The sequence below is a fragment of the Heterobasidion irregulare genome, assembly GCF_000320585.1.
Source record: "Heterobasidion irregulare TC 32-1 unplaced genomic scaffold scaffold_11, whole genome shotgun sequence".
In the NCBI taxonomy this organism is placed as follows: Eukaryota; Fungi; Basidiomycota; class Agaricomycetes; order Russulales; family Bondarzewiaceae; genus Heterobasidion; species Heterobasidion irregulare.
In genome coordinates this window covers 932,431-953,790 of record NW_009258207.1, presented here as the reverse complement: position 1 = coordinate 953,790, position 21,360 = coordinate 932,431, and the positions used below count along the sequence as shown (strand labels likewise).

The following is a 21,360-nucleotide window of genomic DNA, read 5'->3' as shown; positions in this document are numbered from 1 at the left end:
AAAAGTAGAGCCCTTCGAGCCTCTTACGCATATCGTACATACTCGTACATAACATACATCGCCGCCGTCTTTGTCCGCCTGCCCCTTCGTCCGCTCGTCCTTTCGTCTGTTCGTAACATACGCGGCGCGTAGCCCGCACGTCTTAGTACATATCCCATACATGCGCACATGCACACATGCATACATGCCTCATACGGAACATGCCTCACATGCACACATGCTCATGTACGCAGCACATCGCACATTGCACCACCGCTCGCGTCTACAGCCTCGCTCTTTCTCTTCCTGCTTCTCCCGCCCCCGCCGCCGACTCGCGCGTACGTGTCTGTCTGTACGTCTGTACGCCTGTACGTCTGTACGTCTGTATGCCTCTCCGTGATCCCGTTGTTTGTCCGCTACTCCCGCCTCTCTCCCTGTCTCCCTGTCTCCCTGTTTGTTTGTCTGTCTGTTTGTTTGTCAGTATGTTTGTTTGTCAGTCTGTCTGTCCGTGTCCTCCCTCGATCTGTCTTTCCGCGACGACTCCCTGCTCGATCGGTGGCTCTCGCGACGGTCCGCGCGCGTGTGTCGAAAAGCCCAACGTAGCACTCAAGACGGCCCCGGTAGATAAACAAATAAATAAATGAATGAATGGCCTAGCCTAGCCTAGCCTAGCCTACTCTACCCTACCCTACTCTACCCTGCTCCACTCTACTCACATCGTCCTCCACGCACCGCGTCTCGTCTCGTCCGACGACCCCGATCGTGCGGCTAGTCGTTGGTTAGTATGCGCGACCCGATAGCGCCGTCGCTAGCGCACTGTCCGTTGTCTGCCAAACTCGCGAACGAGGACGGGGACGGGGACGGGGACGGGGACGGGCCCCGCCAGACGCTGGCCCGCCGCGCGCCCGCCTGTCCGTGCGTCCGTGCGTCCGTGGTGCTCGGCGGCGGTGCTCGGCGGTGGTGATAGCGTCAGACAGGCTCGGACGAGCGAGCGAGCGAGCACGAAGCGCGGCGCGGCGGCGTGCGCGCCCCGGCCTGAGCTGGGCTTAGCCGAGCTGAACGAACACGATCGGTTCAGCGACTCGGCGACCTGGCCGACCTGAGCGACCCGGGGACGTGTCTTGCGGGCCTGTGGACGCGCGCTGCCCGCTGCCCGCGGCGCGCGCGGTGTTTGGCCAGGCCGGCCAGATCGGCGAGGCAGGGCAGGGCGCGAATGACGAGAGCGATGAGAACGACGCGCGAGAACGACGCGCGAGAAGGAGGGGTGCGCGCGCGCATGCGCAGACAGAGCCGCAGATCGCGCGGCGAAGCGGCAGACGATAGTCGACAATCGGCGGTCGACGCCTCGGCGTTATGTGCGGGCGCGTGTGAGAACGGCGCGCCTCGAGGCGCGCGGGCGCGCGACTGCGGGGCTGGGGAATGCGGGGATGTGGGAACGCCGGCGGGCAGGGCAGGGGTAGGACGTGCGAGAAGACCACCGAAGGACGGTGGAGCGGGCGCACAAACGGCGCGGGGCCGCGCGATGTGGAGCGAGAGACCCTAGTGGGTGCGTGTATCGACGGAGCATTGACACACGCAAGCGACAGTAACGCAGCGGCGTCCTGAGCCCTCGAACTTGAACTTGAACTCGAACTCAGACTCGAACTCGAAGTAAACCTTGCCCGCTGCCTTCGCGCTTCGCCTCGGCCAAGCAAGCGGTGGCGGCGGCAGCAGCGTACTGAACTCCGAGCACCGAACAGCGCGCCAGGGCGGCCAATCCGAGTCGCGTGGAGCAGCATGTACGATCAACATAGAGTCTCGCGTCGCGTCGCGGCGAGCGTGGCAAGTGCGTATCTGCTAGGCCTCCGGGCCCCGGGAATCGACGACGAGAAGGGCTTCTCGCCGGGGACCTAATGCGTTCCTGCGTGCAGATAAGGTGCCAAGCTCTGCTAGGCTTTGCGAGCGTGCAGCTGTGTACGCCCGCGATCGGGATAGATAGATAAACGCGCGCGCTTCGGTTCGGGCGTCGCCTTCTGCGCTTCTGCGCTTCTGCAGCCTGCAGCCTACTTGCCTGCTGCCTGCTGCGGCCTTCTGCCTTCTGCCCTTCTGTCCTTCGACCGCGGGCCCGCCTGAGCGACGGTCGAACTTGCGCGCGGTCACGGGTTGGGTCGGATCGAAAGCAGTATTCGAGTCGAGTCGGATCGCGATGCGATGCGATCCAATGCGGCGAGGGGGCTGCGGCAATCTGGAGGCCCGCGGAAGTGAAGCCCCTCGACGCGCGCGCGATGACGGCCCAGCAGGGGGTGAGTAGATCGCGGCTCCATGGGTCCCTGAGTCCGTTTGCGATCGTGGGCCACAAGCGGTATGGTACAGCATGACCGTCTTGGGCGATGACCCGGTGGGCGTCATACGCGCGGGCTGGCAAGTTTAGGACAAGGGGGCACCGAAGATTACTAACTTGACGCGAGGGCGGGAGCGCGTGAGGTAGGAAGTGCGTGATGACGACGATGTGACCCTGTGGCGAGGCGGGACTCGGGGATCGGGGACGGGATCGGTTATAACGTTTCGAGCGCTCGATGGGGAGGGTTGCAGGCGGATGTGGGTGCAGAATCGGTCGCGCCCCTATCGATTGAGTTGGATTTGGACCCGATAACGCGAGATTATCGCACATGCGACGCCGAGAATCCTATTTGTACGGTTCGCGAGGGTCGTCGTGGTGCTCGAATAGGGGGCGGGGGCGAGGCATGGTAGCATCGTTCGCACTACGAAGGCCGTCACGTGCGGGAAGTGCGGGCGCAAGGTGAATTTGGTGGCTGGAACGCAGCGTGTCTCCGTACGTGGACAGAGGCGTGTTTGAGAGGAAGGCCGCCTCGGAGTGAGGAAGGAGCAAAGACAGGGCTACAATGGCGCCTCGAGGCTCGGTACGTCTCTAGATGCGTGAACACGTGCGCGCGTGCGGAGAAGTGGGGGCAACAAAATCAGTTCGGACGTAAACGCGCTGGAGATGTGTCGAGAGAAGGCGGGCTGAGCATGTGGTCTGGTCGGGCGAATCGGTTTCGTAAGGGTCAGAACTCGAGGCGTGCGGAAGGGCGGTGGGTCCGACGGAAAATGGAGGCCTGACGCACGGGCGTGCGGCGTGATTCCCAATTTCCCATGTGGATCCCCGTGGACTGTCCACGGGTGCTATGACGGACACATAAGAATTTCAAGTCCGCATGAGCACTTACCTAGCTCGTACGACTTTCGCTGCAGCAACGCACATGATCACCATGTGGATGCTGACCGTGAAGCCATGCGGGGATATCGGAACGGACGTTGCACACCGTTGACGGACAACTCTGCCGACGAGCATGGATCAACGGCTGAAACAGAGCGCAGCGCGATTGAGTGGAACAGTATGCGAGCATCATGGATCATAGAAGTTCCAAGGCAGGCGGAGGACGGGCGTGCAGGCACTCCGTAGACGCCCGGGGCCCGGAGGATCTACGTACGCGTGGACGCGGAGGGTACCATTCGGGATGCGGAAGGCGGGACGGAACAGGACAAATGCGTGTGATTGGCAGTCGGACAGGCAGCGTCGTAGACATTTCAAGTGATCCGATCATCGAGAAAAGTCTGATATCTGTGGAGATCAGAAGGTAGACTTCTTGGGTTAGCGGTGGTGCGACTGAGGGAGATTCCGATCACCAGCTTACGGTAATCATTGTCAATAGAGCTCAAGCGAAACATGCTGTGAAGCAAGGGAGAAAGTCAAGTCGTTAAAAGCAAAACCAGTAGGCCAAACAGTCACTGAGTATCTGGTGGCAATCAGCAGTGCCCAAAATGTGGTTGAGCAAGTGACTGCCATTCACTTACCGAATACACAAAAGGTGCTAAAGCTTCCGAATCAAGACGATCCTGCATTTTCTCTCTGATTAGATACGTTGGTGAAGAACAGATATTTAGATGCAAAGGGTGCATGGGGTACGAGTCGACGGAGCATCTGACATTTCATGCGGAGTAAGAATGTGTGAGTATGGCTGTCCGTGGAAAGGCAGATGCTAGGAGTCTGCGGGTGATGGAGAAACGCTAAAGAAAGACGATATCAGAAGCTCTGCGCCAGCAGAGCGCCTCAGGTGAATGAGATGGCCAAAGGGAGTATCGATGACGCCGGAGTCGTCGTTCCAGCTCGTCAGAGGCCTAGGCAAGCGCTCAGAAGTTACGGCGAGAAGGGTACCGTGGCGAACTACTCAACCATCCGACACCAGGTGGAGTCGCATGTCCCCCGGCTGCAGAGGCGACGCGAACGCACGCGGTTCGAACGCATCGTCGCCGTTTATGCCTAATGTATATCCACGCCGAGCTTGACCCTTAGACGCCGCCGGCGAGAACGGTGATGAAGAGAGGGATGTAGCGCCGGAGGGTGAGAGCGAAGCTAGCATATTTTTGGAGGGGTGTCGTGTTGACGGCAGGAGGGGTGGGAGTTGGAAGACGCGAGCTGGAAAGAGACGACACCGCCTTCTCACATGCGGCGGAGGGTCAGACTTGATGGGGCGCGAGACTGTTGATGAAGGGTGAGTTGCAGAGCGTCTGAGTTTCCCAAGTTGATGACTTCAAGAAAAGAGGGCAGGGCCTACGCAAGATCCAGACCGTCGGGTGACGCTAGAAAGTAGGCAGCCCTCAGACGACGAGCGACAGAACCATGAACAGACAGTGCTCTCTCAGGACAAGAGGTGGGGGTTGGTCAAAGACGCTGCTGGCGAAAAGAGCAGTTGATAAAGGCTGTAAAAAAAGTGATGAAAATTTTCAAGAACGTCACTTCGCCACTCGTTTAGCGCTTGGGAGAGGACTTCTCTTTTCGGTAGCATATTCTCACGCTCAACCCATGTCGGGAGAGTACCTCGATTATCGTGAAGGCCGAAGAAATCTCCTTCATAAACACCACGATAAGTCGACTTGAGAAGACTAGAATACTGAATTGTCGATGACTCTAGGAAGAGGTCTTCCACTGCTTCGGACATGGGGCGAAAAATCTAGCCGCGCGTGAGCTTAGACTTCTCCACATTCCTGAAGGATTACAAAACGCAAGTGGTCGTAGATGATTGCGTGCTCTAGATGTCATCTCCGAGTTTCGAAATGATTCCCGACAGCATAGTGCCGAAACCTTTCAGAGTGAGAATGGTCTATCTTGATCCTCAGAATGCCAGGGCAGTGAGTATATGGTGAGTAAAGCGCATACGGTCTAATTGGGAAGCCACTCAACTCAGGTTAGTAGCCAACTTGGAACTGGGGCTGGTGAAGGACGACAAGGAACTGAATTAGTCACGACAAACAGAAGGTGATCGAACGCGTCTGTCCACGTGATGTGAGTCATGACTACATCGGACCGGTAAATGGTCCAACAAGGACCCTCATTGGCCCATTTGTCCTCACTTGTGTACGTCTTGGGAGTGATCTCATTATTTTTGGAGATGGTCATTTCTCGGGAATAAGCAGCCATTCTTCTTGTCCCTCAGCACGACACCCTCGTCTGTCCTTTCCGCTACCCGTACGACTTTGACGATAGAGGCATGGCAGCACAGTCTAGATACCTAGCACTCGCTCCGGAGGCAATTCAGCCCTCAGCACCCAGCAGAGAACATCAGCTGGCAGGGCACGCGACTTTTGTCCCAGCTCCAATTCCCACAGAACTCGAGTTCGAGGACTGCATGGACGATAAGGGCAGCTGCTGGTCGAGTTGGTGTGGTGTAGCGCGATGGAGGGCCATGTCGAGGCGCTCCATCGAGCTCGTGAAGGACAACACGGGTCTCTTGTTGGTGGCGGCATCCCAGTTTTTCTTTTCGCTCATGAATGTTGCGGTCAAGAAGCTGAATAGTCTAGATAAGCCGGTCCCTACCCTTGAGGTGAGGCATTTACGCCTAGTGTCAGTTTAGTAGAGATCTGATGTACGTCGTCGTTGTTGTTCAAAGCTTATAGTAGTGCGGATGGTGAGTGGAATGTCATAAACCGGAGGTCACTATTTATGATATTCTATTAGGGTATCACTTATATCTGTTGCGTACTCTACATGTGCGCCATTGCCGAACAAGGATCCTACAGTCCACTAATTGCAAAACACGGTGCAGGTATTTCAAAGCAGTTCCGGACCCAATATTTGGCCCCAAAGGCGTGCGATTATTGCTTGTGTTTCGGGGATTTGTGGGGTGCACCTACTCATTCGTATTCATCGATGACCCTTTGCTCATATACTGCTTAGATTCTTCGGTCTTTTTGGCATTTACTACTCTCTTCAGTACCTATCACTGTCAGACGCGACCGTCTTGACCTTCCTGGCACCGCTTTTTACGGGGATCGCAGGGTCTGTATTCTTGAAGGAGCCATTTTCGCTGAAAGAAGCACTAGCTGGAGGTAAGTCTATCCACTGGGCTTCACTAGAGCCCACGCTCACCTCGAGTTACTGTCAGTATGCAGTTTCCTCGGTGTCTTATTGATTGCCAGACCCCGATTTCTGTTCGGGACCATGGCAGACCATATGCCCACCTACCCTTCCGAGATTTCACCAGGAAGTGCTGTCCAGCTTGCCGGTGATCCTTCAGAGAGAGGGACTCCGGAACAAAGATTGATCGCCGTTGGGTTCGTGTTCGTCACAGCTAAATACTTGAACGCTTGGACTGAAGATTTGTTTCATGAACCACTAGAGTCGCGTTGATCGGGGTGTTGGGTGCTACTGGAGCTTGTGTGTCTAAATTGCATGAGTTTTGGACATCCACTGAGCTCGCTATTTTATCTTTTCCATCCAGACACATCCATCCGCGCCATAGGCAAACGCGCACATCCACTGCATTCCCTGACATCTTTCTCGTTCCAATGTGTTGTCGTCTCAACAATAGCGTGAGCATTCACAGTGCTGCTAACGTGGTAGCGAATGTCACAGTCATTTATCCTGGCGTGTCAGCATGATCGCTCTGCGTACGCCCGCCGTGATCCCGACACGTGTGGACTGGCTCGCAATGCTGGTCATGATAGGAATATTCGGGTTCCTGGCGCAAGTTCGTCATGCCTCAAAATCATCCCGAGCATGTGAATGCTAATGCGATACAACAGGTACTGTTGACAATGGGGCTGCAACGTGAGACGGCTGGTCGAGGTACCATGGCTGTGTATATCCAAGTAAACCCACTCTCACACTCTGCGCCGCGCTCGACCTAACAACTTCCACTGCGACTGAATCAGATCATCTTCGCCGTCACGCTGGAACGCATATTCTTCCACGTCATCCCATCTCTGCTCTCCATCGCGGGCACGATCGTCATATTGACTTCTGCTATATACGTTGCTGTGAGTCCCCCGTCCCCAACTGCACGATGCCACAATTGATGAACACGTCCGCTCAGCTGACAAAGGAGAAAATGCACCCTCAAAAACCAACACAGATATCCGTCGAATTCGCTGGCGAATCAGCGCTGGAGGAGGGGCTTCTAGAAAACGACCATTTGCAGTTGTTGAACGGACACACGCCCAAGGTGGCTGATCCTGATGAAAAGGTCACTGCTTGAACATCACGATGGGAGAACACAAATTTGTTTCAAGCCTCGTGTGCGCTTACAACATTGGTGTTGAAGCTAAATTTCAAAGTAGATACCTTGTGTTTTTATTCCAGACCCGGCCGAGCTTTAGCTAGAAATCGGTCACGACTCTTCAATGATGACGCTCCCAGAGGCGCAGTGTTGCTATTGATGACCCTCGTCCAACGAACGCAAGAATATTAGTGCTTCTCTATTTAGGCAAGTAGCAGCGAACCTCATCAGAAGGCTTGTCTCTCAGTGAATATGGGACTTGAAGGAACGCATTTTCCCAAACCTTGGGGACGCATATAAGGACGAGAGCCAGTCAAGCGCTTTCACATCTGTGTCAGATTATCCTCTCAGCGGATGGCAACTCAGGTAGAGCTCGTCTTCTGCGAATAGCTGTTTCGAAGCAGTTGTGATTCTAAGTCGACAAGATGCCGACGGTAGTGAGCACATCTCAAGTCAGGTTCTCGATTGTGAGCCCGGTCTGTCTGCCATGGCGTCGAGGACACCCGAATATCGCAAAAAAAGCAGCCCCTACGGAGCGTCCGAATTCGCAGCGAGTTTGAGATGTCAGTGAGGATTGAATACGCACCCAATTTGGAATGCAGGAGCAAGATTGCGGTGCACACGGAATGTTATTGGACAGCCTACGTATGATGGCAGAAACAGCACCAATGGGGTGAGATCGTGACGTCTTGAAGCTTGACGCATCACCAGAGGTTCAGCATCTGCCACTACCAGGCGATGGGCACGCGTGGAGATGTTCTAGAGTATGCGTTGTCTGGTGGTCGATTTCGAGAACTGATGGGTGCGTGGTGTCTTTTCTTGCATGAGCTAGAGCGTGTTGAAGCCGGCACGAAGTTGGGACTGTTCAGGACGACGATGACGTGAATCAGAAACAAGACACTGAGTCCGATCTCAAGAACGAGTGGATCAACGCACCTTCCATCCGCGTCTATTAATAGAATCCCCCCTCCTACAGACTGACATATAGCGTTCGAAAAGAGCACTTTGGGAAGCGGGCGAGAGGGTTTGGAGGAGAAAGGAAAGCGAGATACCCAAAGAGACGAACGCTCCAATGTGGTCTCCCGCACGCCCGGTCCCAGCGCCTCAATAAAAGGTGCGCTCTGCTCACCCTGTTCCACATTTACCACTTTCCGGCCCCACTTACAGTTGCATATTTCTGCGTCAAGACCCCGTCGATATCCATCTCTCATTATTCACCATGTTTCACCGCATCACCCTTTCCATTCTTTACCTTCTCTTCATCTCGCTCTTCGCGTCTGCCACCCCTGTGACTCGCTGGAAAGGCCAATGTGACGCTGGACCCGTCCAGTGCTGCAATTCCGTTCAAAAAGTTCGCTTACCGGCCGGTCTCCTCACCGAAACGACTCACAATCCATATTCATTATAGTCGAGCAATCCCTCCGTCGCAAAGATACTGTCAGGAATCGCAGTCCCTCTCCAGGGCCTGAGCGTGCCCATCGGTCTCACTTGTAGCCCTCTAAACCTCCTCGCCCTCGGCGGCAACAGCTGCGCTTCACAGCCCGTTTGTTGTGAGAATAACAACTTCGTGAGTGACTCGGTATCGAACGGCACTATGGGTCCTAACCGCAAATCCTCTTTGCAGAACGGACTGGTTGCGATCGGGTGCACACCCATCGACCTTGGTGCTCTTTGATCCAACATCGTTTGTCGAAGAGCATGGCCCAGGGTTTTTTTTTTTTGGCTCATGAGGATGCTGCATTTTTCGCGTCATCATGGCCCAAAGCCCCTGCCTTTCTTTCTGTGTGCGAGACGCTTTCTATAGTAGTTTTCAAAACGTTAAAGGGTTACTTGTACTACTCACACAATGTAGATCATATAAATTGGGCCTGGAAGCCGTCTTGTACAACCTAGGGGGCAGGTAGAACGAGGTCGACGAAGGTTGAACGTTGAAGACATAGACTTCGTCCCCCAGTATATCCTAGAGATCAGACTAGACAAATAATGTGGACTAAACAACTCGTTTGTGTCGGGAATGCTAGCTTGTGGTAGTAAATGATTGAACGACGTGGTCAGGAGTCGAAGACCCCAGGGCTCGACCATCCCAATAGGTGCACCGGGGTCCTGCCTGAGCGCTCTCCTCCTCGTCGAGAACACCTTGCAATCTTACCCTCATATAAGTCGGCATACCTCGGGAAAAAACACATTGATTTTATCACCATTCGGTTCTCCTTGAATGGCGTCATTCTTCGGAGCGCACGATCAGCAGAGGCGACCATCTTCTCTGGTCAACCTAGGCGATCCTGGCGATGACTGATATTGCTACCAGATATCAACTGATCGTGACTCTTGTTTTCAACCTCAATGAGTAACAGCAACGGAGTCTAGACACATGTGAAATGTCAGAGGTGAGCATTATGTTTCAATAACTCAAGGTCAAGTTCCCAATATATCTTTCAAAGCCTTCTTTCCAGCGATGCCCGAGGAAGATTATGCTGTGCGTCCGCCTGTGCAGGTTTTGGACTGTCAACGGCAAGGTCCATCGTAACTGTCGGCTTCGAAATAAGGTTATGACCATGGGTCTAAGAGGACCACTCGAAGATTCACCGACACAACTGGAGGCCTGTAGAAACAAGGGCAGACGAAGGCCATCCACATGTACGTAAGCGCGTATTGGCAGACATGACGAACAAATAACAATGACATTTGAGCCACCACGGTCAGTGGCAAACTGGCCACCTGTCGCTGGTGTCCACCGCTCGTGGTATATAAGGCCTTGCTTTTGCTTACCTTCCTCTCCACCTGCCATCATCATCTCGCACCTTGATCATTGAGCTTCTCAGTGGCAACCATTCTCGACTCTACTCTACATCTCAACACACAACCTTTCTCCTCGAACATTCTATCCACTGCAACGACGATGTCCAACCTCGCCAACACCAGCTCGAACATATCTTCTGGCTTGCATTTTCCCTCTTCCCCGCGCAACACCTCCCTTCGACAGGACGCGCCACGAAGTCCTGCACTGTCCAGCTTTTCGGAGGAGTCCCCCAACCCCTGGCTCGAGCGCGACGACCTCGCAGCAATGCCACACCACCGCCTTCGCCGATACGCGCAGGTATGCTCTCCCCCTCTATTCGCTGTAGCCACTTGCTGACAGGCGCTGCGGTACGTCTAGGCGTTCAACATTGACCTCTCCCTATCGCGTCACGAAATGCTCGATAGGGTTTTCGCCGGTCGTCGGCGTGTACCACCCATCTATCGGGATGGTCCATTCCGGCAACCACTGCCTCCCCCTCGCAGCAATGAGGGGTCGGCTCCCAGATATCTCGATGCCACTGAGCCACAACAGGGTGGCTCTTCCTCCCGTCCTGCTGTGGCACGGACTCATGAGGATGGGGTCTCTTCCTCTTTGTCTCCCCGTCCCCGCAGCGCGCGCCCCTTCGCGGCAGGTCCTAATTCGCCGCACCTCCTCCCCGCGGACGCGGACCCTTTCCCCATGTCTGACCCTACGGGGCCAGCAGCGCGGGCGGACGGCGGGGTCAGAGTTCCGCTGACTGACATCAGCACCCGAGTACCTCCAGTGCCCGTGGTGCCCGACGCCGAGTGGATCGATGACTCAACCGAGGCGCACACCACCGTGCGCAACGAGACCCCGCCCTTCCCCGACTTTGTGTACCCACCGCCGCCGCCATTCAGGCTGGACGACCCCAGGTGGCTGGAGAAGATGCTTGCCGAGTGCAGGCGGCAGGAGGAGCACACGCAGTCCCAGGTAGACGACGCGGTGCTCGATCTAGAACCGCTGAAAAACGCAGCCTGGATCCTCAAGGCGGAACACGCGAGGGAGAAAGAACGAATGCGCGATGTGTTGAGCGTATTCAACGCGCTCTTCGCCGCCGAGGGTAGGCCTTCGTCCACCCAGCAGCCACGGTATGCATGATCTGCCATATCGTTGTTCTCTACATTGCTCATTGCCTCTTCCACCAGTGTGAGTCGGGGGCGACCAAAACGCTTTCGTGCCCAGGACACCGATGACGAGGCGGACGCGGGGCCTCGCCGGTCCAAGCGACGACGGTCTTCGCGCCCATCGTTGTCCACCCGCGTCGCAAACAGGGAAAGCGACGAAGACGACCTGGAGACCTCGCCTTCGCCTGGTCAGCGCGTACGCCACGGCGTCAAGCCATCTGCCGCGAGCCCGCGTCCTTCCCAACGAGAGGACGCGACCCACCAGGCTCCAAAGGTGTCGCCCCAAGCACCTCCCCAGCCCAGCCCCGTCTTGCCCACCCCCGCCCCGCCAGCACCTCTCGATTTCACATCGATGCCGCTCGAGTCGATGTTCCCCGAATACGCGATTTCACAGAGGCCTCCCAGTACCCCTGTGACCCCGATTCTCGAGGTGTCCCTGCAGAGACAGTCCGAGCGCATTGGGCACCTGCGCCGCGAGGGTGCATTTTACGGCGCCCAGCAATTTCAGGCGCTGGCGCAGGCCGACCGCGAGTCCCGCAAGCTCCGCGAGGCCCGCGACCTTCGCGATGCGGTCGAGGAGCGGCAGCTCGCAGAAGAGCGGGAGCTCCGGGAGAGCGAAGTGCTTGCGGATCTTGAGCGCATCCGCGAGCTCGATGCCGCGACAGACCGCGACGACGCGGGCACGGTGAGCGACGAGGAGATCGTGCGGTCGCCGACGGAGTCGGAGGTCCTCGCGGCGGGCGGGCAGCGGGACATGCAGCGCGAGGTGGTGTTCAGCGCCGCCCGCGCGAGCAAGGCGGCGGACGTAGAGTGGGCGGTGTGGCGCATGGAGTGGGTCGAGGAGCGGTACCGCGAGCGCGCGGCGGCGTGGACTGTGCGCTGGGCGAACTTCGTCGAAGCCGTTGCGCAGGACCCGAGCACGGCGGAGGCGCGTGTGCCCGCTCGCGACCCCGAGTTCGACACCGCGGACTACGGCGTCGCGCCGGATCGCATCGCCATGTTTGTCGCGGGCGTGGGGCCGGAGGAAGCGCGGCGCGTGGCGGCGCGCATGCGGGGGGCGGCGGAGGCGGGCGTGGCGCGTGGCGCGATTGGGCCTGAGGGCGCGGAGGAGAGCTGGCAGACGGCAGGCGGGCCGCCGTATGGCGAGATCACGCAGCTCGGGCGGTCCACGCGCGAGTCCAAGGCGGTGCACGCGCCGGACCTGTCGTACGGCCTCAAGGGCCTGGAGATGTGGAACCCGTGGTGAAGGGTCGTGGTGCGCGCCGTGGGGGCGCACGGTAGGATACTGTGGCGGCATGGTTCATTGGGTGGGGGACAGCCTTGTATTGATTTCACCTCTTTTCATTTCATCTATCTCTTCTCGCTCTGGCCTATCTTATTTCTTTCGGACACTGAATCTCTATCCATATCTTTATCTCGCTGCCGTGCGCTCTCGCACACTGTATTCGATACACTGCTCAAAATCACAGCACCACTAGCCTTGCGGCTGCATTAGCCTGCTCTTCGACATCATTGGCGGCGAGGGGCGTCCGTCCCTCGCACACGCGCTTGACGCCTGCGAGTGGGAAGCCGTGATAGTAAGTAACAGCGATGCATCCGAGAGGACACGACGCAGCTGGTTGTGGTGTCTCACACTGGCGTGGAGTTTAAATATATCGAGCGCAGCGCTTCCTGCCATGTACTTCTCCTAGGGGAAGAAAGTCACAAATTGAGGACGAAAGCAAGAACGACGCGCCATGGCGATGGAATATTGTGGATACAGAGAGAGAAGGACTGCAGTAAGTAGCGCAGCTACCGCTTGACGTACTCTCTGAATTCCTGTTGATGAGGTCAAAATGAAGGTGAAGCATCAATGAGCAAGGAAGGACGAAGAACCTGTTCCCGGGCTAGGAGAGCGCGCTCAGTCAGGACTGACTTTCCGTCAGCATTCTGCTCGACTTCCTCCGTATAGGCCGAAAGGTCTTCCACTTCAATGTCGGGGACAGATGCTCGTGATATAACCATCCTTGAGAGAGTGACTGAAAGTGAGAGAACCGCGACCACGATCCATGCCAAGCCGCACCGAGCCCGCGCCCCGCTGCTGTGAGCATTTCGCTGGAATCATGACAAGTCCACAAGAGTAAGCACTATGTAGGTAGCCAGGTGGGTCCATGATTGGAGGCCATGTTGAAGGCTGTTGAAGGTTGAAGGATATGTTGCTGCATTTGGGACCACTATAGTAGCGATATGATTCAGATATTCAGGGCGGGCGACAGGCTCGTGCTACTAGTTTTCTTTCGGCTTTTCAGTCCATCTGTCTTCGAGCTCACATCTATCTACAATCAATGTCGTTCAGAACGTATCCTCCTCGTCCATGTCCCAGAGCCACAATGGCGGAGAGTCAATCTCTAGCTCCTTCTTGATATACTCGATTACACGCTGTTCATCTTCTTCCTCATATTGAAGTCTCCCCATTGAATGGTTCGAGTACAGAGCCAGAACCCTGTCATATTCGACAGAGGCAGGTCGGCGGTAGAACAACTGTAAGCCGGGGATCGCTTTCTTGAGCCTCTTGGAGATCTCGTGATAAGCAATGAGAGGTTGAGTGATTCGACAGTGGGGCTTCCAAGAAGTATGGATATTGTTCTTGTGGACATATCGCAACAGCTGATCGAAACTGATACCGAGACCAAAGGCAAGGACAGCATCTGTATCCGGCCTGAGCTCTGCATCGTATTCAGCAGGAAGTTGTTCCATGGGAGGTGACTCTCTCAGGATTTCCAAGTATGCCTGTGATGGTGTTCGCCAAGTCAACCTGAATTCGGGGCATTGACGAGCAAGGACAAAGTACCTGTTCTCGTGCTTTTGCGCCACGCGCAGTCATTACTGGGCCACGAATGGCACTCCTGATTAGGTTTCCTTTATCATCGTACGCGAACTCATTGATATAGGCCGACAAGTCTTCGTCTTCGATGAAGGGAGCGGTGATTTCGGCCGGCGAAGGCATCTTTGAGGGAAAGTGAGTGAGACGAAGCAGGACTCACTAGGCATTGCTTGAGTTCCCACGCTTCATCTCTTCCTCACATCGCTCCAAGCAAAGGATCCTCCCATCTGCGTTCTTGATGACAGCGACCACAGCACCTCGTAGGTAACTATCGCCATCAAATCCAAGGATGGAGCTAGCTGACTCTTGAGAATAGTAGAAAGGTCATCCGAGCACTAGCGAGGACAGTGCAATAGGCATATCACTGTCCAGGTCGATCGGCAGGGTACACAGCGGGTGAGAAAAGAGAGTGGAAAGATAACCAGGAAAAAAGTACGTCCCTGATCCCTTCTGCCATTTATTCCCCTTGACGTTACACGCGATGCCACACTGATCTCATAAACTACTTCGGACGGAGGGGACACCATACTTGTCATGACCCGGGATCGTCATTCTCTGTCGTACGAGGTCACAATGATTGACGAACATTGTCCATCCTTCTCACAGTTCCATACCCTGTCCTAGACCGCTTCTTTTTCTGCTCCTCTTTCTTCGCTCGTCTCTGTCCCTTCGCCATGTTCGCATTGACCAACTGGGACGAAGCAGTCACCCGAGTCTTACCGTTGACCTCCCTAACAGCAGCCTTCCTCTTCCCCTCTTCCCCTAGTCTCGATCATGTTACCCGTTGATACCTGAGCACTCGGCGTCGAAGTTGGCCTTGTCAGTGTCCGCGAAGTACTAGGTTCGACAATTGACGATCATATAACTTCAGCAGATGGCTGCGCCACGGGGAAACCATCCTTGTTGTGCCCATTGCTGAATCTGCTGGCTTCCAATTGTATGATCTCAGCTTTAGCTATCTGTCGTGATGAGAGCTTTACACCTGGCGTAGCGTTGCACCTCGGCCATACTTCCCTGACTGCACAGTATCAGGGGATTCCTCAGGGAGTTAATCAACCTGTAGACAGACCGTCATGAGCAATGTCTGTTGCTGTTCACCGCGTCGCGATTTGTTGCGAAGTATCAGAACATAGCCTCGAATGAAGACAAATAACTGACCTCGGAACTCGACACAGCTCCGTCGATGAAACGCGGTGGAGTGGTGACAAATCGTAGTATATCTGCCACAGTACTCTCTTGGTTTTCTGGAAGGAACAAAGATTTGTTAGCCCATGGTTAGGGAAAGACCGGGAGTATCTCTTAGTCTGCGCAAACGGTCCTCTGCAAAATTTCATAGCCCCAGGATCGTGACAGCCTTCACACCTTAGATCTAGGTCCCTGCGACCGTGCCGTCGTGCGTGCACTTACGCTACCTCGGGAGACTCGGAACACGTGCCCAGTGTCATTCAGTCATGCATGTACCCAGAGCAGAAGAGAAAGGCCAGCGGTGACATTGGTACAAGCTCGAGATTGAGATGCATCATGATAGTACATATACGGATATTAAAAGAGGTAACAGAATTGTGAGCGAAGACAACGACAAAGCAATGTGACGATAGGTATCATGAATGGAGACAGAAGGAGAAAATGAATGAAGTATGCCACCGCACCCGATGGGCTGTGGAACCTAGAGAGATGACAACTGGGTACCATGTTTACAAAGATTATAATGCGGCGCCACTTACGATGAATGTGGTTCAGAATGTGTCCTCCTCGTCCATGTCCCAGAACCACAATGGCGGAGAGTCAATCTCTAGCTCCTTCTTGATATACTCGATTACACGCTGTTCATCTTCTTCCTCATATTGAAGTCTCCCCATTGAATGGTTCGAGTACAGAGCCAGAACCCTGTCATATTCGACAGAGGCAGGTCGGCGGTAGAACAACTGTAAGCCGGGGATCGCTTTCTTGAGCCTCTTGGAGATCTCGTTAAAAGCAACGAGAGGTTGAGTGATTCGACGGTAGGGCTTCCAAGGAGTACGGATGTTCCTCTTGTGGACATATCGCAACAGCTGATCGAAACTGATACCGAGACCAAAGGCAAGGACAGCATCTGTATCCGGCCTGAGCTCTGCATCGTATTCAGCAGGAAGTTGTTCCATGGGGGGCGACTCCCTCAGGATTTCCAGGTATGCCTGTGATGGTGTTCACCAAGTCAACTTGAATTCGGGGCATTGACGAGCAAGGACAAAGTACCTGTTCTCGTGCTTTTGCGCCACGCGCAGTCATTTTCCAGCCGCAAGTGGAACTGCTGATTGGATTTCCTTCATCATCGTACGCATACTCGTTGATATAGGCCGACAAGTCTTCGTCTTCGATGAAGGGAGCGGTGATTTCGGCCGGCGAAGGCATCTTCAAGGTCAAAGCTGGTAAGGAAACAGGAAGAAACAGTAAGGCAGCTGTAGCCTTGTATATAGAAATCAAGCTAGTTGCTTACCAAGCGGGGTACTGGCCGAGCGCGGCATGTTACAGTACTATACCAACATTTCCTGTTATCGCCAGCTGCCCTCAATTCTCGTCGTCTGCATCCACCCTCCGCTCTCCGCACTGCTTTCTGTCCCCCACACGCCCTCACTCCCGGTCTGCACCCGTGCACGGAGGAACCCCAGCGTCACGCAGCTCGCGCTTACACTATTGCCTACCGTGTAATACTCCATCTATTCAATCATGACAACAAGCAGTCATGGCGTAAGTGACGCATGGCTACCTCTCAATCTTACATACTGAATGCTTGACATTAGGCCGGAATTCTGATAGAACCTCAACGACTCTATGCAGATCTTTGGACCTACCTTGACAATGCAGCCAAGATAGAACAACTTGAATCTCGTTTATATCCCTTTCATAGCCTCTCTCTCATGACATACTGCCTCGATTGGCAGCCTCGCTCGACAAGTCACAAGAACTTTGGCTGCCATCCTCAGCCGTATTTCTCATATGTGAGGAAAGAGGGTTCCACCAGACGACACCATAGGAGGATTCTTGACTTTGCAATCCTCATCACGACTGATGGGGTCCTTGACTAGAGCTTGATATTTTGGGTAGAAGTCAAGGCCTTGGACTACCATCGATGGATTGCATTTAACAAAGGTGGCGAGAGTGCCGAAGACTCTGGTCACGAGGGTGCCGAAGATTCTGGTCATGAGGGTGCCGAAGACTCTGGCAATGAGGGTGCCAAAGACTATGGTGACGAGGGTGCCAAAGATGGTGATAAGACTCTCCTATACGTTGCAAAGGAAATATGTGTTTTCTCAATTATTCAGGTCAACGAGCAGGCTATTTTCTCATCCAAGCACTTCGATGGAGATGTCCACTATGCATTCTTGATGGTAGGAGGGTTCTTCACATTGTTGAAGTACAAAAGGCCAGTGGAACTTACGCCATATGAAAAACCTGCTCCACTTCGCGAGAAGAAAGGGAAGGAAGCACCCACTGATAAAATGACAGAGGTTCCTGATGTTGCGGTTGATCCTATCAGTATTGATCCTGAAGTCTTATGTTTCAGTGCATCTATATTCGAAGGAGCTGAGGAAGGTTTGAGCCTATTATATCTGAGGGCACTGGATCACGTTGCCCAATCATCCACGGAGCTTGTGGAATCCTTTGAGGGGCCCTTCATTTTTGGTATCCCACCCGATGCCCCTCCATTTCCTGAGGAACAAAGGGTGCGCTTATTTTTGGGCAGTCGTACTACTCAATGCCTAACTTTTTGGTGTCCGAACATATGACAGGAGGAAGGACAGAAGTTGATACATGTCAAGCTGATGGAGAAGCGGTCCGAGGGCAATGAAGACCCTCCCGAATCATCAGACGCACCTTCTTCAAAAGGATCTATATTCAAAGACAGGAACCCTCGGCGCAGGGGTGCAAGAACCACCACCACAGAGTCTCCGGTGCGGACGCGGACGCGCTACCAAACACGCATAGAGACTGCACAACCTGCAGCAGTCCAGCCTAGCGCAAGTGTACCCAGTGCCCCAGCGTCTTTCTTGACTCCTGCTTCACCTTCACCGCCTGCCCCAGATTTTCCTGGCGAGCCATCTACCACATCATTCACTCCTCCCTTATTCTACCCCTCAAGTCCATCCACGGATGGCCACGTGGACGAGGCAACCACATCAGCTGACGACGCCCTTGGGTCTTCCTCTAAACCCATTAAAGCTCGAACTCCTAGCGGAAAGGCAAAGGCAAAGGAGACGGAGAAGGCAAAGGCAAAGGCGAAAGGGAAGGAGAAGGGGAAGGGGAAAGGAACGGAGAAGGAGAAGAGAATGGAAAAGGGAAAGGGCAAGGAGAGGGCAAGGTAAATCACTTGCGCGACTCAGAACTGGATTCGTCCTAGGACTGTATATGGAACGTGTAGAATGCATAGCTACCAAGAGACTCTACGATCAGTCTTGTAAGGTTCAGACTTCATGACAATTTACGATGATTGGTATTTACGAACGTGTTCCCTCGCGGGTTCAGTGAACATTCACATCTTGGTTGGCAGTTATAGCGAGAGTAAGAGAGTAACGACAGCAGTGAGCTGAGTATACACAAAACGTCTGTCCTCTGTCTGAGGTCGGTCATGGAGACTTACGACGAATGTCGATGGAGAGAAAGCTGTGAACCCTATTAGCTAGAGAGGTTTCACGACTGTGCACGTATACGGAGGCCACTCACCGTCAACGCAGCTCAGTAGTACGAAGTATAGCTCATGTCCCAGTACCACATCGGCGTCGAGTCGAGCTCCATCTCTTTCTGCAGGAACTCGATAATCATCTTCTCGTGTGCCTCCCCGCGGCGCTGCAGTTCCCGCATCGAGTGGTTCGAGTAGAGCGCGAGGAGCCCCTCGTAGTGTACCGAGAACGGCCGACGGTAGTACACCAGGAAGCCAGGCATCCTCTCCATGAACAGCCTGGCAATTCGAACCCACGCGACTATGGGGCTGGTGATGGCTTCATCGGGCGCCCACGAAGCCCGGATGTTGCGCTTTGCCGCATAAGCAAGGAGATGCTCGTAAGTGATACCGAGACCGAAGGAAAGGAGAGCGCCCGTGTGCGTGATTTCTGCATCGAGTTTGGCAGGAAGTTGTTGCATAGGAGGATATTGTTTGATCCATTCTCTAAATTCCTGTTCATGAGGTCAAAATGCGTCGAGGCATCGATGAGCAATAAGGACGAAGAACCTGTTGCTGGGCTATGAGCGCGCGCCGAGTCAGGACTGACTTTCCGTCAGCATTCTGCTCGACCTCCTCCGTGTAGGCCGAAAGGTCTTCCACTTCAATGTCGGGGACGGAGGCTCGTGGTATCAACATCCTCGAGCAAGTGACTGAACCGCACCAACGACGCGAGCACCAAGGTGGAAGCGAGAGTATCTACGCGGGTCCGTGCCGCTGGCATGGTGCAGTGCACGCCGTGGGAAACAGGCTTATGCTGGTTTTCTCTCTGTTTTTCATCTTGCCTATGTCCCCTCCTCGCCTATATAGTGGCATGAGTGACAATCCATTCGACTCGCCCGAGAGAAACATGTCAGTGAGGCACGTCCTTCCCTCGCAGAGGGCCGGTAATGATGAGTAGCAGCGACGGGTCAGAAAGCATCCTTTGGTCGTGCGAGCAGGAGTCCTCTTCAGGATTTCAGAAATCATCGCACCCGCAGGATCGAGACACTCCCCTCTATACCCCAGATTCCACGCTGTCATGCGCAGACTCAAGACACGCGCCGAGCGCCACCATGCACGTCTTAACAACAGTCGCGAACAGCCTGAGGTGTCAGTTATGTGAATTTGACATTGAAATCCATCACGACAGTCAATACAAAGATCCTCATTACAGAAGCCACAAATCTGCGAGCGAAAGCAGCGACAAAGCACGGTAACGATAACGAGGGAGCGAGAGAGAAGCTTTTACAGTCTGTATGAAGTCGGTCACGAAGACTAAGAACAAACGTCGATAGAGGGAAAGCTATGTATCCTATGAGAGAGGCGACTGCACATAACCGAAGGCCACTCACTGTCAACGCAGTTCAGTAGTACGAAGTATAATCCATGTCCCAGTACCACATTGGCGTCGAGTCGAGCTCCATCTCTTTCTGCAAGAACTCGATGACCCTCTTTTCGTGCCCCTCCACGCGGCGCTGCAGTTCCCGCATCGAGTGGTTCGAGTAGAGCGCGAGGAGCCCATCGTAGTGTACCGAGAACGGCCGACGGTAGTACACCAGGAAACCAGGGATCCTCTCCCTGAACAGCCTGGTGATTCGGCCCCACGCGACTACGGGGCTGGTGATGGCTTCATCGGGCGCCCACGAAGCCCGGATGTTGCGCTTTGCCGCGTAAGCAAGGAGATGCTCGTAAGTGATACCGAAACCGAAGGAAAGGAGAGCGCCCGTGTGCGTGATTTCTGCATCGAGTTTGGCAGGAAGTTGTTGCATAGGAGGATATTGTTTGATCCATTCTCTCATTTCCTGTTCATGCGGTCAAAATGCGTTGAGGCATCGATGAGCAATGAAGAACGAAGAACCTGTTCCCGGGCTAGGATAGCGCGCCGAGTCAGGACTGACTTTCCGTCAGCATTCTGCTCGACCTCCTCCGTATAGGCCGAAAGGTCTTCCACTTCAATGTCGGGGACAGATGCTCGTGATATCAACATCCTTGAAAGGGTAGGAGCGGATAAGACGGTAGTGAAGCGAGTATTGTGGTTTCTCACACGCGGGCCACCAGCTACTGATTCGAACTTATATACAGAGGCGGACGAATCGTGATACTATCGTGACTCAACGGTGAAGAACCTTCGTCTACTCTTCGTCTCCTCTCATTGACCTTGTATATTAATATGATCAGATGATCAGAGAAGGTGTTGCGCTGTGTTGCGCCGTTATATTATTCACATGGTCCTCGTTGTAGTGCTGAACTATTAGTCCCCGGTGCTGAGCAACTCAAAAGATTGCAATCGTCTGTGTGCCGAACCCTGTTATCCTATTGTCTCACGGTCTGGTCGCCTGAACACATGCCCTTGTTTCTCT

General features: G+C 54.4%; 12 protein-coding genes across 12 annotated transcripts; 5 read left to right on the top strand and 7 right to left on the bottom strand.

The window, feature by feature from the left end:
* Window positions 1–787: 787 nt before the first annotated feature.
* Window positions 788–1,770, bottom strand: HETIRDRAFT_106063 (uncharacterized protein; the record flags this gene model as incomplete). Its single annotated transcript, XM_009553215.1, has 3 exons — window positions 788–1,034; window positions 1,079–1,518; window positions 1,555–1,770. 3 exons carry the CDS (start codon window positions 1,768–1,770, stop codon window positions 788–790), a joined length of 903 nt encoding a protein of 300 aa, XP_009551510.1.
* Window positions 1,771–1,815: 45 nt separating this feature from the next.
* Window positions 1,816–2,712, bottom strand: HETIRDRAFT_106062 (uncharacterized protein; the record flags this gene model as incomplete). The annotated part of the gene is made up of 3 exons (XM_009553214.1): window positions 1,816–2,376; window positions 2,417–2,580; window positions 2,628–2,712. 3 exons carry the CDS (start codon window positions 2,710–2,712, stop codon window positions 1,816–1,818), a joined length of 810 nt encoding a protein of 269 aa, XP_009551509.1.
* A 1,475-nt stretch (window positions 2,713–4,187) lies between these two features.
* HETIRDRAFT_106061 (uncharacterized protein) lies at window positions 4,188–4,958 on the bottom strand (the record flags this gene model as incomplete). Its single annotated transcript, XM_009553213.1, has 2 exons — window positions 4,188–4,498; window positions 4,814–4,958. The coding sequence occupies 2 exons, from the start codon at window positions 4,956–4,958 to the stop codon at window positions 4,188–4,190; spliced, it is 456 nt and encodes a 151-aa protein (XP_009551508.1).
* A 744-nt stretch (window positions 4,959–5,702) lies between these two features.
* On the top strand, window positions 5,703–7,314 carry HETIRDRAFT_53419 (Drug/metabolite transporter superfamily; the record flags this gene model as incomplete). Its single annotated transcript, XM_009552888.1, has 10 exons — window positions 5,703–5,858; window positions 5,975–6,006; window positions 6,063–6,140; window positions 6,194–6,345; window positions 6,402–6,570; window positions 6,636–6,673; window positions 6,738–6,828; window positions 6,893–6,986; window positions 7,042–7,107; window positions 7,171–7,314. 10 exons carry the CDS (start codon window positions 5,703–5,705, stop codon window positions 7,312–7,314), a joined length of 1,020 nt encoding a protein of 339 aa, XP_009551183.1.
* Window positions 7,315–8,733: 1,419 nt separating this feature from the next.
* HETIRDRAFT_181100 (hydrophobin-like protein) lies at window positions 8,734–9,189 on the top strand (the record flags this gene model as incomplete). The annotated part of the gene is made up of 3 exons (XM_009553212.1): window positions 8,734–8,865; window positions 8,923–9,081; window positions 9,139–9,189. The coding sequence occupies 3 exons, from the start codon at window positions 8,734–8,736 to the stop codon at window positions 9,187–9,189; spliced, it is 342 nt and encodes a 113-aa protein (XP_009551507.1).
* Window positions 9,190–12,245: 3,056 nt separating this feature from the next.
* Window positions 12,246–12,964, top strand: HETIRDRAFT_143720 (uncharacterized protein). The gene has a single exon (XM_009553211.1). It carries the CDS (start codon window positions 12,286–12,288, stop codon window positions 12,703–12,705), a length of 420 nt encoding a protein of 139 aa, XP_009551506.1. The 5' UTR covers window positions 12,246–12,285; the 3' UTR covers window positions 12,706–12,964.
* An 826-nt stretch (window positions 12,965–13,790) lies between these two features.
* On the bottom strand, window positions 13,791–15,815 carry HETIRDRAFT_430008 (uncharacterized protein; the record flags this gene model as incomplete). The annotated part of the gene is made up of 8 exons (XM_009553210.1): window positions 13,791–14,228; window positions 14,290–14,445; window positions 14,523–14,657; window positions 14,909–15,084; window positions 15,114–15,159; window positions 15,189–15,340; window positions 15,481–15,566; window positions 15,784–15,815. The coding sequence occupies 8 exons, from the start codon at window positions 15,813–15,815 to the stop codon at window positions 13,791–13,793; spliced, it is 1,221 nt and encodes a 406-aa protein (XP_009551505.1).
* Window positions 15,816–16,058: 243 nt separating this feature from the next.
* Window positions 16,059–16,713, bottom strand: HETIRDRAFT_118857 (uncharacterized protein; the record flags this gene model as incomplete). Its single annotated transcript, XM_009553209.1, has 2 exons — window positions 16,059–16,496; window positions 16,558–16,713. The coding sequence occupies 2 exons, from the start codon at window positions 16,711–16,713 to the stop codon at window positions 16,059–16,061; spliced, it is 594 nt and encodes a 197-aa protein (XP_009551504.1).
* Window positions 16,714–17,028: 315 nt separating this feature from the next.
* On the top strand, window positions 17,029–17,387 carry HETIRDRAFT_422033 (uncharacterized protein; the record flags this gene model as incomplete). The annotated part of the gene is made up of 2 exons (XM_009553208.1): window positions 17,029–17,049; window positions 17,103–17,387. The coding sequence occupies 2 exons, from the start codon at window positions 17,029–17,031 to the stop codon at window positions 17,385–17,387; spliced, it is 306 nt and encodes a 101-aa protein (XP_009551503.1).
* Window positions 17,388–18,041: 654 nt separating this feature from the next.
* Window positions 18,042–19,664, top strand: HETIRDRAFT_411938 (uncharacterized protein). Its single transcript, XM_009553206.1, has 4 exons — window positions 18,042–18,754; window positions 18,806–18,963; window positions 19,024–19,473; window positions 19,529–19,664. The coding sequence occupies exon 1, from the start codon at window positions 18,126–18,128 to the stop codon at window positions 18,663–18,665; it is 540 nt and encodes a 179-aa protein (XP_009551501.1). The 5' UTR covers window positions 18,042–18,125; the 3' UTR covers window positions 18,666–18,754; window positions 18,806–18,963; window positions 19,024–19,473; window positions 19,529–19,664.
* Window positions 19,036–19,657, bottom strand: HETIRDRAFT_328874 (uncharacterized protein; the record flags this gene model as incomplete). Its single annotated transcript, XM_009553207.1, has 2 exons — window positions 19,036–19,473; window positions 19,529–19,657. 2 exons carry the CDS (start codon window positions 19,655–19,657, stop codon window positions 19,036–19,038), a joined length of 567 nt encoding a protein of 188 aa, XP_009551502.1.
* Window positions 19,665–20,364: 700 nt separating the features above from the next.
* On the bottom strand, window positions 20,365–20,987 carry HETIRDRAFT_455132 (uncharacterized protein; the record flags this gene model as incomplete). The annotated part of the gene is made up of 2 exons (XM_009553205.1): window positions 20,365–20,802; window positions 20,859–20,987. 2 exons carry the CDS (start codon window positions 20,985–20,987, stop codon window positions 20,365–20,367), a joined length of 567 nt encoding a protein of 188 aa, XP_009551500.1.
* Between the last annotated feature and the right edge of the window lie 373 nt (window positions 20,988–21,360).

Coding starts and splice junctions, on each gene's coding strand:
- HETIRDRAFT_143720 (XM_009553211.1), top strand. CDS start 12,286: ATGGAGTGGGTCGAGGAGCGGTACCGCGAGCGCGCGGCGGCGTGGACT.
- HETIRDRAFT_411938 (XM_009553206.1), top strand. CDS start 18,126: ATGGAGAAGCGGTCCGAGGGCAATGAAGACCCTCCCGAATCATCAGAC.